This window comes from Callorhinus ursinus, unplaced genomic scaffold (assembly GCF_003265705.2).
Source record: "Callorhinus ursinus isolate GAN/ISIS: 27379988/994484 unplaced genomic scaffold, GSC_fseal_2.0 scaffold102, whole genome shotgun sequence".
In the NCBI taxonomy this organism is placed as follows: Eukaryota; Metazoa; Chordata; class Mammalia; order Carnivora; family Otariidae; genus Callorhinus; species Callorhinus ursinus.
In genome coordinates, this window is record NW_027397164.1 from 516191 (window position 1) to 530974 (window position 14784).

The 14784-nt window shown below is 60.1% G+C and overlaps 1 protein-coding gene across 6 annotated transcripts in view; it reads right to left on the reverse strand.

Moving 5' to 3' along the window:
* HDAC5 (histone deacetylase 5) overlaps nt 1-14784 on the reverse strand; it is a 36433-nt gene that overhangs the window by 1939 nt on the left and 19710 nt on the right. For 5 of the 6 annotated variants that reach the window (XM_073889184.1, XM_073889183.1, XM_073889186.1 and 2 more), the window contains 19 exons: nt 10196-10455; nt 9956-10094; nt 9755-9869; nt 9344-9474; nt 9057-9203; nt 8851-8963; nt 8404-8535; nt 7951-8173; nt 5844-6055; nt 5276-5575; nt 4422-4587; nt 3742-3875; nt 3260-3380; nt 2761-2810; nt 2490-2597; nt 2007-2063; nt 1756-1842; nt 449-568; nt 96-193 (listed from right to left, as the gene is read on the reverse strand). In XM_073889184.1, coding sequence (XP_073745285.1) covers nt 96-193; nt 449-568; nt 1756-1842; nt 2007-2063; nt 2490-2597; nt 2761-2810; nt 3260-3380; nt 3742-3875; nt 4422-4587; nt 5276-5575; nt 5844-6055; nt 7951-8173; nt 8404-8535; nt 8851-8963; nt 9057-9203; nt 9344-9474; nt 9755-9869; nt 9956-10094; nt 10196-10455 — 2713 coding nt within the window. Of the gene's footprint in view, nt 1-95; nt 194-448; nt 569-1755; nt 1843-2006; nt 2064-2489; nt 2598-2760; nt 2811-3259; nt 3381-3741; nt 3876-4421; nt 4588-5275; nt 5576-5843; nt 6056-7950; nt 8174-8403; nt 8536-8850; nt 8964-9056; nt 9204-9343; nt 9475-9754; nt 9870-9955; nt 10095-10195; nt 10456-12066; nt 12185-14784 lie in introns of those variants that run through there. The other variant, XM_073889187.1, reaches the window with a different exon arrangement.

Below are 14784 nucleotides of genomic sequence, written 5' to 3' on the forward strand. Positions count from 1 at the left end.
TGCACCGAACTTGAGTGCCTTCTGCCCCTCCCATGGCAGGGCCCCGGGGGCTCCCACCCCACCCCACCCCACCCCTGACCCTTCTCAGTCCCCACCTGAAGGCCGTTAGGTACTCCACGTCTCCGATGGGGGGATCCACACCTCCCGTCCATGCCACGTTCACATTGTACCCCACGCCCGGCCCTCCGCCAACCTGGCAGCGCGGTGGGGGAAGGGTTATTCTCACTGCCTGGGGATCCCAGACATTGCCCCCGCCCTCAGCCCTGATTCCAGCCCTTACTCGGCTCACCGCTGCTCTGCATGGAGGGGCAGTTGGCCTATGTGGTCCTCCCACTAGGAGCCCAGACTCCCCAGGGAACCAGCCCCACCACAGGCCTCCAGGGCTCCCTGCCAGGTCCCGTTCTGCCACCTCCCCAAGGGGCCCCACGTTTGAGCCCAGGACGTGTACCTCCTCAGGAGCCCCAGAGCCTGGAAAGAAGTTCCCGTTGTCATAGCGATGCAGGGAGATGTAGAGCACAGAGGGGTCATTGTAAAACGCCTGCTGGGTGCCATTGCCGTGGTGAATGTCCTAGCAGGGAGGGGGGGAAGCCTCAGAAAAAAATCCCAGGCTCTGGCCCAAAGGTCAAAATTCCACTTGCCCCCCACCTCCACCTATGGTGAACTCTGGGGGTGCAGCCCATCCCTAGCTACAGGGCATCATGTTCCGTTCACAACAGTCTCATCCCGCGCTTCTCTGCCCAGGCTCTATGGGCCATCAGGTGGCACTGCGCAGAGGAGATACAAAGCCACGGGGAAAATATGGTGGATTTCCCTGCAGAGCCCATTCTACTCAACGCGGGGGCGGGGGGGGGAGGGCGTTAAAGCTAGTGAGGAATTGAAAGCGGAGACATTCTGAAGAACCCAACATTTACATGAATTTCTAAGCCAAAGTTGGGCTTCAAAGAGATGTCATCTTTGCTGAGGGCTGCTCCTGGGTTACTTCCCAGTCACAGGGAGTGGTGGGTGCCCTTAAACAGTGCCCAGCAACAAGAGCACAAGTGTCAGGGCCAAAAGGCCTGATCTGAAGCCCAGTGCCAACACCCCAAACTATGTGACTTTGGTTGGCTATGTCACCCAACAGCTCAGTGTCTCCACTTATAGAAACGCACATCCTAACTTGTACCACTCGAGGTGGCCGCGGGCAGTACTGTGTGTCCGGGCATAGTCAGCCCCCCATCAAGAGTGGCTCTAGGGGCACCTGGATGGCGCAGTTGGTTAAGCATCCAAACTCTTGGTTTCGGCTCAGGTCATGATCTCGGGGTCCTGAGAGAGAGCCCCACATCGAGCTCCGTGCTCAGCACAGAGTCTGCTTGAGCTTCTCTCTCCCTCTCCCTCTGCCCTTCCTTCCCACCATGCGCGCATGCACACAAGTGCTCTCACTCTCTAAAATAAATAAATAAATCTTAAAAAAAAAGAGAGAGAGAGAGAGAGTGCCTCTAGCGATGTTGGTAAGAGTCTATATTATTCAAGGCAGAAAATCTCGGTTGCTTGAGGCTACAAGGTGGGGGCCAAGATGGACCAGGGCCAAAACCACTTTCGAGTCTCTCTTCGTGAGGAGGGAGCCCTGCGGGAATGGGAGGGCTGGGCTAACACTCCAGCAGGAAGCAATGTGGTAAGTCATCAGGCCCAGCAGTGGTGCGGGCACCTGAGGAAGAGGGGGCAGCGTTGGGGTGGGGCCTTCCTGAAGGCTGACCCTGGCACCAGCCCACTGCCTACCCAGTCCACGATGAGAACCTTGCCCACGTTCAGCTTCTGCTGCAGGAGTTTGGTTGTGATGGCTACAGAGTTGAAGAAGCAGAATCCCTGGGGGGGGGGGGGGGGGGGGGGAGAAAAGGGTTGGGGAGGTCAGCTTTACCAGATGTTTGCTCCAGGAGCAAAAGAGACACATCAGCTCCACGGAGAGGGCGGAGAGGCAGAAGGGAAGGGAGGAGGGCAGTGGGTCTAGTGCAGGCCTGGGGTGGCACTCACATGGCTGTCGACTCTTCCGCATGGTGTCCTGGGGGCCGGATAATGGCAAATCCGTTCTGAAGCGGTGCAGCCAGAGGGGGTCAGAGACGACAGACACACAGGCAGGCAGGCAAGGTGGCCACAAAGGGGGTGAACACAGAAGGAGAGACACGCAAACCAGCCAGGGAAGAGAGCACAGATCAGAATATGTATCCCACACAGTAGGGACAGGGCCCCAGGCCACATGGGCCGGCAGGCACCATCTCTGACCTTGAGATACCCATGAGAGCGTCAGATACTAGTGCCTCTTTCCCAGTCCCTCTTGACCCCTCACCTCCCTAGCTGGCCCAGGAGCTAGCACCTCCAACCCCACTCTGGCACCCGAGAGTTAAGGTTGCAAGGACAGTGCCTTGCTCAAGGGAAAGCCACGGCTGCCCCTGTCCTCCACCCCTGAGGATGCAGAACCAAGCCAAGTGGTGCCGAGGCCTCGGGCACACACTCACCTTGAGCTCTCCTGAGGCCACCTTGAAAGCCAGCTCCACCAGGCAGCCCACTGCCATGCGCACAGCACTGGAGGAGTGCATCTCATTCCACACAGTGTCACTGTCCACCTGCGGGGGCAGGAGAGCAGGCTTCAGCGTGCCCCCTGCAGGGGGAGGGCAAGAATGGGGGTGGGCACCTGGACGGTGGGCCAGCAGCCATGGCGGGCAGGAAAGGAGGGGCAAGAGCTGGGAGAGCCACCCACCCATCCCTACTGGCAGGTGCCCTACTCACCCCAATGCCCCCACAAGGCAGCATGGCGTACATCTTCTGGCTGATGGGGCCTGCAAGGAAGAGGGACAGAGCTACTCGGGAAGCTGCCTCAACTGCAGGGCTACAGGTTGGGGCCTGTAGAGCGTGGCGAGCTCCTCCCAGAAAAAGGCAGCCAGACCCAAGCACAGGATAGGCCTCTGTAGCCCACACAAGTTGGAAGAGGTCTGTGCCCTATTCTGGGACGGGGACACCTTACTTCTGGGGCAGATGGCAGGAAGAAGGGGGACGATCAGTCAGGGAGAAGATCAGAGCCATCCCCCATCACTAAGCCTGACCTGCCACCTTCCCCTCGCCTGCAATGCACCCCACCCTTGTGGTAGTCTATGTGAACGGCGCCCCATGGAGATGGGCAGTGTGGGAAGGGGATGACCTGTGCCCATGGGGGCCCACCTGCCTACCCTGAGAGTTCCCTATCCTAGCAGGGCAGCGAACATGGCCTGGCCCATGCCTGCCAGCTCACCGAGCAGCTTCTTGCTGTCCAGCTTCTGTCGGTTGAGGGGGCTGGTCCCATAGAGCAGGGTGTGGTATTCGGAGTGCACCGTCTGGATCTCATCCAGCGTGGCTTTGCGACCCCGGATCCGCTGTGTGGGGAGAGTAGAGGAGGCCAGTGAGGGGATGCACCAAAGGCCCAGCTCTCCCTGAGGCCCACACCCTCTCTCTGCCCCCACAGCCTGGGACGCATGGAGCCACCTTCTGGCCTTAGGAGAATCCCAAGGTTTTTGTGAAAGTATGCCCTGGCCCCCAGGCACCCCGGTCCAGGACCACCCCCATTCAGCAAAATGGGCTGCAAGGGAAGGAACGGAGAGGTGGCTGAGGGGACTGACCTTGTGGTCAGGGGTTGAAAGAAGGATGAAGAAGACGCAGAAAGAGGCTTCGTGGAAGGGGAGACACAAAGGTTTTGGCTGGGTTTGAGTTGGGGGACGGAAGGAGGGGCTCCCTTACCTCACACTTGCTAAGCAGGCCCGTCTCCTGCAGCCGGGACCAGATGCTCTGGATCCGGCCAGCGTGCTCAGGGTGCACGTGTGTGTTCCCACACATGCACTGGTGCTTCAGCATGAACGTGTCGTAGACCACACCTGGACCGGAAACACACCTGTCAGCCTAGCCAGCCGCTGCCATCCTCAGCAGAGCTCCTGGGCTCTCCCCAGCCAGCCCTGACCCAGGTACCTCCTCACAGCCCCTTCGGCTGCCCCTGACACCCCCACTGGTTTTGATTTCTGCCCACCATGCTCTCAACACTGTACCCCCCCTTCGGGGCACACCCTCCTTTTCCCCCTTCTGTCACAGCCCCTATGTGCTGCTCCAACCCCCTACGCCCCAGCGGTGAGGTAGGACCATCCCCAGGCGTCTGTGCTCCCTCAGAGGCCAGCATAGGGCAGCTTCATGTGGAAAGGCTTTCGGGAATGGACTGAGGCCTCACTTTTGACCTCACAAGAGAGGACAGGAAGCTGGAAGGGCAGGGCCCAACTGAGACAGTGGGTTCTTTTCACCCAGGGCCCCAGGGCTTATGTGAAATGATGGCGCAAGAATCACATGGTCCCTCGACGGGTCGCACGAGGGTAGATACCAAGCTTAGGCTCCTGGCATGTGGTGGAAGGACCACTGGCAGTGGTGGGGCTCACCTGTGGTGAAGAGGTGCTTGGCGGGCTGGTCTGGGGGGCTTTTCATGCCCCCAGGGGCAGCGGGTGAGGATTGGGTGCGGCCCAGGGCCTGGTGGGGCACAGTGGCCAGGCTGAGGGGTGCCTGGTACACCTGAAGTGGCTGCAGCTGCTGGGCATCGGAGAACACCTGAACAGGAGGGTGGGGGAGCGGGCAGGAGATGAAAGTGAGGACAAGTGTCCTGGGGCCTCCAAGGGGGCCCCTATTCCAGCCCTCCTCTTCCAAACGTCCTCCTTTCCCCATCTCCTCCCACCAGGGACAGGAGGCACTCCAGCCTTCCCATCTCCACCTCCCAGGAGATTGGGGGGCGGGGGGACGTGATGAGTCAGCCAGAGTAGCACTGAGGTAAGAGGCTGGGAGGACGGGGGCGTGGGAGGGGGCAGGATGAGTCAGGCCGGGAGGGCTCGGCGGTGTCCGCAATGAATGGAGTGCGGCTAGGTGCAGGGCCGACTGTAGTAACAGCGGGGGCGTGTGTATACACACGCGCACATGCACGCACAGACCGACGACGCACGACCGGCCCTACGCAGGCGGAAACACAGGCACACAGGCCTCGGGCTTATGCGCGCGCAGCCCGGGGGGGGGGGGGGGGGGGTCACGGCGGCAGCGGCAGGGAGGGGGCTGGCCGCCTGGGGCACGGGCGGCTACGAGACCCGCACAAGCAGCGCCCCCTTCCGCCGCCCCTCGCCTCTTTCCTGCTCTGCTTTTGCTCTCGGCGAAGCCTGGGCCGTGCAGAGTGGGGAGAGGGAAAGGCAAAGACAGAAAGGGGTGCAGGGGACAGAGGGTTAGGGATCGAGGGCTGGGGCGGAGGGGGCACCTTTTTGTAACCAGCACCGGACTCATCCAAGTCGGGCCCCTCCTCAGGGCCACTCTCGCCCTCCTCATCCTTGACCTGGATGCAGTCCTCCTCCTCCTCCTCCTCCTCCTCCTCTTCCTCCTCCTCCTCCTCCTCCTCCTCCAGGTCTTCCTGCGTGCTCTCACTCTCCGTGGAGCCTTCTCGGGGGATGGTCAGGGCGCCCTCCCCAAGCAAGGCCTCCTGCTGCTCCGTCAGCTCCTCCTCCGTCTCCTCAGGGTGGGTGGTGGGCTGCCGTGACAGCTCCCCAGTCTTAGTGAGGATCTGGGAGCAGAGCAAGGGGGCCCATCGGCTGGGAGGGGGCGCAGTCATGCAGCCTGTGGCCCAGGAGGGCCTGGCCATCCCTGGCCTCCCCCTGGCAGCCGGCCAGCCCACACAGAGCTTCTCCAGGAGGCAAGGTGCTATGTCAGAGCAGATGGAGCCTGGGGTATAGCCTAGGGTGTCAGCCGCCCCCGCTCCGTCGCTGCCAGCCCGGTGCCCTGCTCTGCCCGGCCCCCGGCACCGCCCTGGCCTTTGGCTGCTCCCAGCTCACCTTGCCCAGCTGCAGCTGCTGTTGCTTCTGTTTCTCCAGGAACTGCTGGTGCTGCTGCTGCATGACAAGCTGCTGCAGGGCCTGGGGGCTCTGGGGCAGCGGGGACGACTGAGTGCGGCTCAACGGCCGGTGCCGCGGGAGCTTGCCCACTGTCCGCATGCTGGTGGCCACACGTTCACCTGTCACCAGCGGGGACTGCCCGTGGAGTGGCACTGTGTGGTGGGAGGAGGGGAGTAACCATCACTGTCAGGGCACCGGGCACCCCGATCCTACCCCGGGATTCTCCCCCTCCTAGAACACCATCACCTACATAATCAGGAAAAACCTTGCAGGGGCCCAGGGCACCCGGCTCCCAAACCTGAGCCCCATTCTTCCTCCTCCCCACAGTGGAACAGTCCTGTGGCTCAAAGTCACCGCTTCCAGCAAGCCTTCCTGGATTCACCACTCTCTCCCTTTGATCCCCTTATGATTCCACACGTAGTCTTAGGCTCTCATGTAGGTAAACAATGACTAGTTTTCCCCAATTCCAACAAGACCTCCCTGATCACAGACATGGATGCCATCAGGTGGGGAAGCCTGGGGGCCAGGGTCGTGTTATCTTTCAAGCAGAACCTCTTCTGATGCCACCAGCTGCTTAAGGTCTGACTGTCCAAAGCTATGCTGCCCAGTTCCAGAGATGCCAGCCACATTAACTACTGAGCACTTGAAATGCAGCCTAAATTGAGATGGGGATGCCTGGGTGGCTCACTCAGTTGAGCATCTGTCCGACTCTTGATCTTGGTTCAGGTCAAGATCTCGGGGTCATGAGACCAAGCCCCACGTTGGGCTCCGTGCTCAGCACAGAGTCTACTTATCCCTCTCCCTCTCCCGCTTGCGTTCTTTCTCTCTAAAATAAATAAGGATGCCTGGGTGGCTCAGTCAGTTAAGTATCTGCCTTCGGCTCGGTTCATGATCCCAGCGTCCTGGGATTGAGTCCCCCATCAGGCTCCTTGCTCAGCGGGGAGTCTGATCTCCCTCTGCCTGCCACACCCCCTGCTTGTGCTCTCTGACAAATAAAATCTTTAAAAATAAATAAATAAAATTTATAAATAAATAAATAAATAAATAAATAAGGGGCGCCTGTATGGCTCAGTCAGCTAAGCGTCTGCCTTTGGCTCAGGTCATGATCCCTGGGATCGAGCTCCATATCAGGCTCCCTGCTCAGTGGGGAGTCTGCTTCTCACTCTGCCCCCTACTCTGCTTGTGCGCACTCTCTCTCCCCCAAATGAATAAATAAAATCTTAAAAAATAAATAAGTAAATAAAATCTTTAAAATAAAAATTATAAATAAATTGAGAAGTGCTCTAAGTGTGAAATATACACTGGATTTCAAAGACAGTATGAAACACAAAATATCTCACTGGTAACTCTATATTGATTATATGTTGAAATGACAATATTCCAGGGCACCTGGGTGGCTCAGTGGGTTAAGCGACTGACTGCCTTTGGCTCAGGTCATTATTCTGGAGTCCCAGGATCAAGTCCCACATCAGGCTCCCTGCTCAGTGGGGAGTCTGCTTCTCCTCCTGACCCTCCCCCCCTCGTGCTCTCTCTCTCTCTCTCTCTCACAAATAAATAAAATCTTTTTAAAAATGACAATATTCCAGATCTGTTGAGTTAAACATGTTATTAAAGTTAATTTCACCAGTTTCTTTTCATGTTTTTTTTTAAAGATTTTATTTTTAAGTAATCTCTACACCCAACATGGGGCTCAAACTCACAACCCCGCCCGAGATCAAGAGTCACATGCTCTACCAGCTGAGCCAGCCAGGTGGAGCCAGCCCCATTTTACATTTTTTAATGTGGCTCTAGAAAACTTTAAGTTACAAATGTGGCTCAGTGTTGTAGGTCTGCTGGACAGCACTGCTCGGGAACAGGAGACCAGCATCTGGTAGGCTGTAGGTACTCAATCATGTCTGTAGGACAGGGAAGAAAAAGTCAATGATGCCCTGGAGGGGAGCTGTGATAGAGCTGGAGAGTGTCCCTGGCTACTCCCTGACGGTGGCCTGGTGGCCTCAGAAGAGGGGCCCGACACCCACCCCCCTTGCACAGCAGCCCGCCCGCTCACCAGCAATGAGGGTGCTCTGCTGCCGAGCCTGCTCCAGCAGCAGCACGTGCTGCAGCAGGGAGGCATGCCCGTGGGGGCCGGTGTCGCCCTCCAGCGCCACGCCCAGCAAGCAGCCAGGGATGGAGGATGTGCTCATGAACTTGCCCGTCAGTGCACCACCCTGCCGCAGGGACTGGAGGGCCTGCCTCTCGGCCTCCTGCTGCGTTGACAGCTTCGGGGAGGCCTGGGGTGGGGAAGGGAGAGGGAGATGAGGGAGGGGCTGAATCTGTCTCCAGTCCTGCCAATTTTGGGTCAGCATCCCTCACCTATCCTCTGCCCACCCCACACCCCCCACACCCCCACCACCCCTGCTCTGACGAAGGCCATCTGATCTCCCTCAGGGCTTTGTGAGGCATCCAGGACCACAGACCTCAACATACCAGAGGCAGGATGAGGCATGCAGCCCATACTTACGGTGAGGTGTGAGTTGGTGACAGTGACTGTGGCCTGCAGCCCTAGGGAGATGTTGGGCAGAGAGGGAGACGTGTAGAGGCTGAACTGGTTGGGGGAGCTGTCCAGAGGGAGGGCCCGGTGCTGGGGGAGCATCTAGGGAGCAGTTGGGAGAGACCAGGCATGAGAACAGGCAAAGGGGGGCCACCTGGGGCCGAGGGCTCTGAATGGTGCCTCGCTCCCCGCTCCCCACACCGAGCCCCACCTGGGGGGTACTGAGAGATCACGGTCCTTCAGAGGCCCATGGGACAAAGCCCACTGAAAGGCAACAGGTCCCTCTAGCCTGTCCACATGGGCAGGGAGGTCCCTGCTGGATACTCTCAGCAAGACAGACAGGAAGGAGCTGCCTTCCTTCTTCCAAGGGAAACGGAGGAGCTTGGCCCGCCCGCCCAGCCCTCAGCAGGCCTGTACCTCGGTGGGGATGTTGGGGACTGAGCCAGTAAAGCCATTCTCAGCAATGGTGCTGTGGGAGCTGTTGGGAGAGCTGGGGCCGGAGCCTGGCGCGCTGTTACACACGGACGACACTATGGGAGAACTGGCTGTCACCTGGGCATGCTCAGAGCCACCCCCCACTCCCAGGACCTCAGAACAGGAACAAGAGAGGAAGGAGCCCTTACCCCCAGGCCCAGCACCGGTGATCTCAACAGCTCTCTTCTTAAAGGTGCTAATGACTGTCCCATCCTTGCGACGCAGGAGGGGACTACTTCTCCGCTCAGCCACCTTCTGCTTTAGCCTCGAACGCACTTTCAAGTTGGGTTCGGAGGCTGGGGAGAAAGAAGGTAGCCCGGGCTCAGAGGCATCCACACGAATAGGCACACACCTCCCCATAGCCTGGCCCCTCCACATTCCCACCCTTAACCTCCAAGGAGCCATATTCTGGAAAGCCAGGCTGGGCACTACACACCTGTTTTGCGGAGGGGGAAGTCATCGCGGCTGTCATAGGGCCCAAGCAAAGGCAGTTTGTAGGAGGGAGGCGTCCCAGGGGGGCCACTCTGGGGAGGGGAACTCTGGTCCAAAGAAGCATGGTGGGCTCCCCTGGGGGTGTGGGGTAGGGATGGAAACAGATCTAGGTTATTACCCAGCCAGCGGGACCTGCCACCTAGCTATCAACAATGAGGAAAGGGCCACTGCATCAAGGGACAGGAAATGGGTCCTGGGGAGGGAAGCAAGGAGAGAAGCCAGGGGTGGGAGTTTCATCCCCTAAGAGAGACTGCGGGGGCCTGTCCATGTGGGCCAGGAGCCCCCTGCCGTCCTGCTGCCAGGCAAGCCCCTGAGCAGGACGCCCATGTGACCCACGCCTGCCACGGGCCATTACCAGCATTTGGGATGCTGTGGGAGGGAATGGTTGAGGCCGCCTGGCGTGGGCTCCTTCGACTTCGACAGAAGGAATTCCTGGAGCCTCAGCTTCACCTCAGTGCTGGCGATGGCACCTGCGGGACAGGGGCATGGCTGACCTAGGTACCGGGGGCCGGGAGCCCGCTGCTGGGGGGACGGGGGCAGGAGGCCCAGGCCTTACTCTCTTTGCTCTTCTCCTTGTTTCGCAGGACGAGCAGCTGCTGCTCCAGCCGCTGCTTCTCCAGCTCTTCCTGCCGCTGCTGCTCCCGCTGCCGCTCCAGCTCCTGCTGCCTCTTGGCCGCCAGCATCTCCTGCTGCTGCTGCAGGGGCGGGGCGGGTGGGTGGGGGGCCGGGGGGAGGGTGAGCCAGGCCCGGGCGGGGGTCGGAGGTCAGGGCGGCCCCCCGCGCCCCCCTCGCTCACCTTGAGGTGCTTCTGCAGCTGGACCTCATGCTGCCGTGTCAGGTGGTCGTGCTGTTTCTGGAACTCGGCGAACAGGAGCTGCTTCTGCAGCTGCTGCTGCTGCTTCAGGGCCAGGAGCTCCTGCTGCAGCTGCTGCTCCCTCAGCGCGGGGTCCACGGGGCCTGCCAGAGCCCCCCGCAGCTCCGCGGGGCTGGGGCTGCCTCCCCCCCCGCCCCCCGCGGCGCTGGGCATGGCTCCGGGCAGCACCGGCTTCACCTCCACTGCGGGGGCAAGAGACCGGCGTCAGGGAGCTCAGCGTCGACACCACTGCGCCCTGGCAGCCCAGCTGGGGGTCCGGCAAGCTACCAGGCATGACCACCAGACCCACAAGAGCAGCGCGCGAGGGGGCCGTCAAGTCCCTCCGCTCCGCAGAACCACATTCTGTCTCAACTGACACGGTCAAAGCCAGGAACTTCAGTAAAAAAACATGCACAAGCCGGGGCACCCGGGTGGCGCAGTCGGTTAAGCATCCGACTCTTGGTTTGGCTCAAGTCTTGATCTCGGGGTCGCGAGATCGAGCCCCGCATCGGGCTCCGCACTCAGTGGGGAGTCTGCTTCTCCCTCTCTCCCTCCCCCACTTCAAGCGCGCACGCTTGCTCTCTCTCTCTCTCTCTCTCTCTAAAATAAATAAATAACTCTTTGAAACAAAAAGAAAAGAAAAAAACCAAAGTATGCATAAGCATGAAGCACAATCTCTGGAAGACTGTGAATGTTCAACACCCGATACTGTCATTGATCGTTACCACCACTGGGCCTTTTACAGGAATTACTTTCCTGACAAGGAAACCGAGCTTCAGAAAAGTTCAAGTACATGGCCATAGACATACAGCCAGGTGATCAAAGAACCGAATGTGAATCCAAACTCTAGGCTTCTAACCACTGTCCTTCCCATGCCTCCTCCCCACCTCTCAACATCACACATTCCCTGCCCAGAAGCCTGTCCTAGAAGAGAAACTGAAGCAGAGGTTGGTTCTAGCACTGAGGGGGCTGGCAGCCAGGGCCCTTAATAAACCCCCAGGAGAGACCTGTGGGGACCCTCTGGACACCCCTACCCTCGCCTCTCCCCTTCTCTCTGTCCCACACCCAGCTGGGGCAGATGGGGCCCAAAGGCGAGGCTGTGAGAATGGGGGTGGGGGGCGGGGTGGGAGCAGCAGGCCTCAGGGAAAGGGGTGCAGGGCCGCACCAGACCAGGGAAAGGAGGGGGCTGGGAGTCAGACTCTGCTTCCTTTGCTGGATTATCTCCTTTCAACAGTTTTATTGTAATTACCCTGAAAATGCCGCTATATATAGAGTGAGCCAAACAGCAGCTGTGCCTGGGGGGAGGGGAAACGAGAGAATGGGCGGGCGGGCGCAGGGAGGAGGTGGGAGGAGGAGACAGGAAAGGAAAGGGAATCAGACAGGAAGAAGGGTAGCGGCATTGGGGGGGGGGGGCGGAGGCTGGAGCTCAGGCAGAGATCTCAGAACTCCAGTCTCAGGGAGTACCGGCTCGGAAGGGGAAAGGGGTTGGAGGGGCCTGCTGGGTCCCAAGATCTTGGGTCCAGGCTCCCATGTGGACAATGGGCTCAGGAGCCCCAGGGAGAGGTAAACGTTCCCAGGGGTTCATGGGAAGCATGGGTCTCGACCTCTTGATCCCTGTCTACTGTCCTCTGGTCCCTGAATGTCACTCCCCACCACTGCCCTGTGGTTGCCAGGGCAACCAGGCAAACAGCACACCGTCAGGGAGCCCCAAGCCCAGCCCACACTCCACAGAGCCTCCCTACTCCAGCAGAAAGGGGAAGGCAAGCTACCCAAGGCCTGGAAAGGAGGAAGCGAGAGAGGCAGGGCCAACCCACCTTGTTTCTTCTCCATTTCTTTCTCCAAAGAAAGCCCTCACTTTTCTCACTCCAGCCCAGGGAGGCCACAGGGAGCTGGGAAGACCTTCCCATGGCAAGGCAGCCCACTCCAGCCTGGGCCTGGAGAAGGAAGGACCCCAACATCCTGGTGGTGACCAGTGTCTCCTGCCCTGGTGCGCAGAGCTCCCTGCCCAGGCCCCCATCATGGACCCTCACTGGAAGCGGACAGGGAGCTGGGAGGGGATGGAGGGCTGAGCTAGAGAGGCTTCCACACCCTGTGTAGTCAATGGGCCTGGATCTTTCCAGGGGACCCACACTGAATGAGTGTCACCCAGGCAGGGGCCAGGCCTGCCGAAGGCTAAGGCCCAGCTACGACCCTCCTGCCAGAATACGGCCTCTGGGACCCACTGCGGGGGGGGGGGGGGGGGGGGGGGGGGGGGGGGGCGGGGGAGGTAAAGCCTGAGCAGAATAGCTCGGTTCCCACCAGCCCCTTTCCGCCCAGCACTGCTAGGCACATTCCTCTGTGGTTTGCCCGCGAGCCACACTGACGACTCTGTGGCCACGAGGCCAGAGCCACATCTGCAGGAGTGGCCAGATGTGGCCAGGAGGGTGGGGCTACATACACAGACACACACACACATCACTCACTTTCCCTCCCAGCCCACGTCTTCCCCCGGTACCAGGAGGAAGGGCCCTTGGAAAGGGCCTGCAAAGAGGCTTTTCTGGAGATGGCCGACCCCATCCAGGGTGCAAAGCAGAGTGACAGCAAGGAGCCAGCAGCCAGCCTCAGGTCTCCCCAGCCCTGGAAACGCTCAACAAAGTCCCAGGCTGGCTGGAGAGTTATCTATTCCTCGGCAGGGCTGGCTTGGCCCATGGCACTCGGCCCGCTTAGCCAAGAGGCCAGGCTTCAACCTGCTGCTCCCGGCAGTGCTGGGCTGCAGGAGCCGGATGCCTGCCAGCCTGCCCGCCCAGGGAAGGGCAGGGGTCCAAGTGCTCCCGGCTCCCAGCAGATAACCCGGCTCGGGATGCCACTGCCGCCGGCACTGCTAGCTTCCCTTGCAGAAGCCCTGCGGAGAGGGCACGGGCTGAGGCTCAGGGGCTGTCCCCCCTACCCCCCACCCCCCCGCCGCGCTCCCACACAGCTGCCGCCACGGCAGAGAAGCTAGGCCCCAGTGGCAGCAGGAGCCACAGCCCCATTGCTATGCGGGTGGCAGGACGGCCCGTGGGCTCCGCCACCCCAGCCTCATTCCCATGCAAGCGGGAAGCACAGCCAACGAGGGAAGAGTAGCCCACAGGCTCTGTGGGGCCCGGATAGAATGCAGCAGCCCAGGGGGCTGCCAGGTCACAAGCTGCCTCTAAGAGGAAGGGGTGCCGGCTGAGCAGCTGGAGTCAGGGAGAGGGTGTGGGGGAGGCACAGAGCCTCCTGAATGAAGGCCCCTGGACACAAAACCTACAGCCTGGCCGCCTCGCAGCCCCCAGAGGATCTGTGCCCTCTGCCAGCTTGGCGCGAGCAGGGCAGGTGGTAGGGGCCGCCATTAGAACCAAGCACCTGGAAGGAGAAATGGGTGTGTCAAGATAGAAGGAGGCTCTCGACCGCCTCCTGGTGGACCAAGAAGGTGGGAGGACTTCTGAAAAAGGAAGAGAGTAGGCTAAGGGGCACCGCTCCCTAAGAGGAAAGGCTGAGAACTCCAGCTAGCAAAGAGCCCCCTGAAAGGCCAGGAGAGGGGTCAGGTAGGAGGGCAAGGCCCTGCGTCCTACCCCCGCCCCCATGCCTCCCTCTGACAGAGAGCTGTAGAGAACAGAGAGGAAGTCAGATGGCCAACACAGTCATCTCCTAGAGAGGGAGGACGCAAGGGTCCGGGTCTACTCTGCTCCAGACTCTACTCCTGCGGGACTCTGCCCCTTCCTCCTGGGAGTGGTGGCCTTAGGAAAAAGCAGCAATATCATGCCGTCCTCCGGCCTTCTGCAAGACTGACTCACACTGCCTCCGTGGAGAAGCCCCAGCTCAGGCAGTTGAGTGGGCAGGGCTGTGTATTTCTGGAGTGGCCTCACGCATACCAGGCTCTGGCTCACAAGGGGCCACCCTGCCCAGCCTCATGGGCCCACCTGGGCAGTGCCAAAACCTCAGTGAGGATGCTTGGGCCGCCCACCTCTCTGTGAACCCCATCAGCCCAGTGGGGGCTCCCATCACGGATTCTTTGGACAGCATGACCAGGGATAGATAGCCCGGCTCCTCAGGTGGAGACAAGGCAGGTGCTGACGGGACAACCTCTGGAACGGCCACCAGCACAGCCTTAGACTAGAAAGAGTGTCCAGACAAAGGGCTGCTGCCCCCAAGCAGGAGTTCTGGGACATGAAGAGCAGGTTTTAGCAGCACCTTTAGGAACAAGGGTTCAAAATAAAAAACAAATCTGGCTGCCCAAGGGCAAGGCCAAGCCTTCCCCCTGCTCTGAACATACTGTAAGCATGCCCCGGCTCAGAGCCCTCAAGTGGAGAAATCACCGGTTCCAGAATCCCCGTGCCCCAAACCCTGGCAGCAAGGAAACAGTACCTTTCTTCCCCCTGCCCCCGGAGAAGCCCGAGATGGAAGGGGCCAGCACAGTATGTAGACCTGCCCAACAGACCTAAAAAACTTAAGGCTCAGCTCTTCAAAGACCCCACTCCCAGGAGCCACCAGCCACAGACGGCTAGCGGGGGAAGGAAGGGATCCAGGGTACA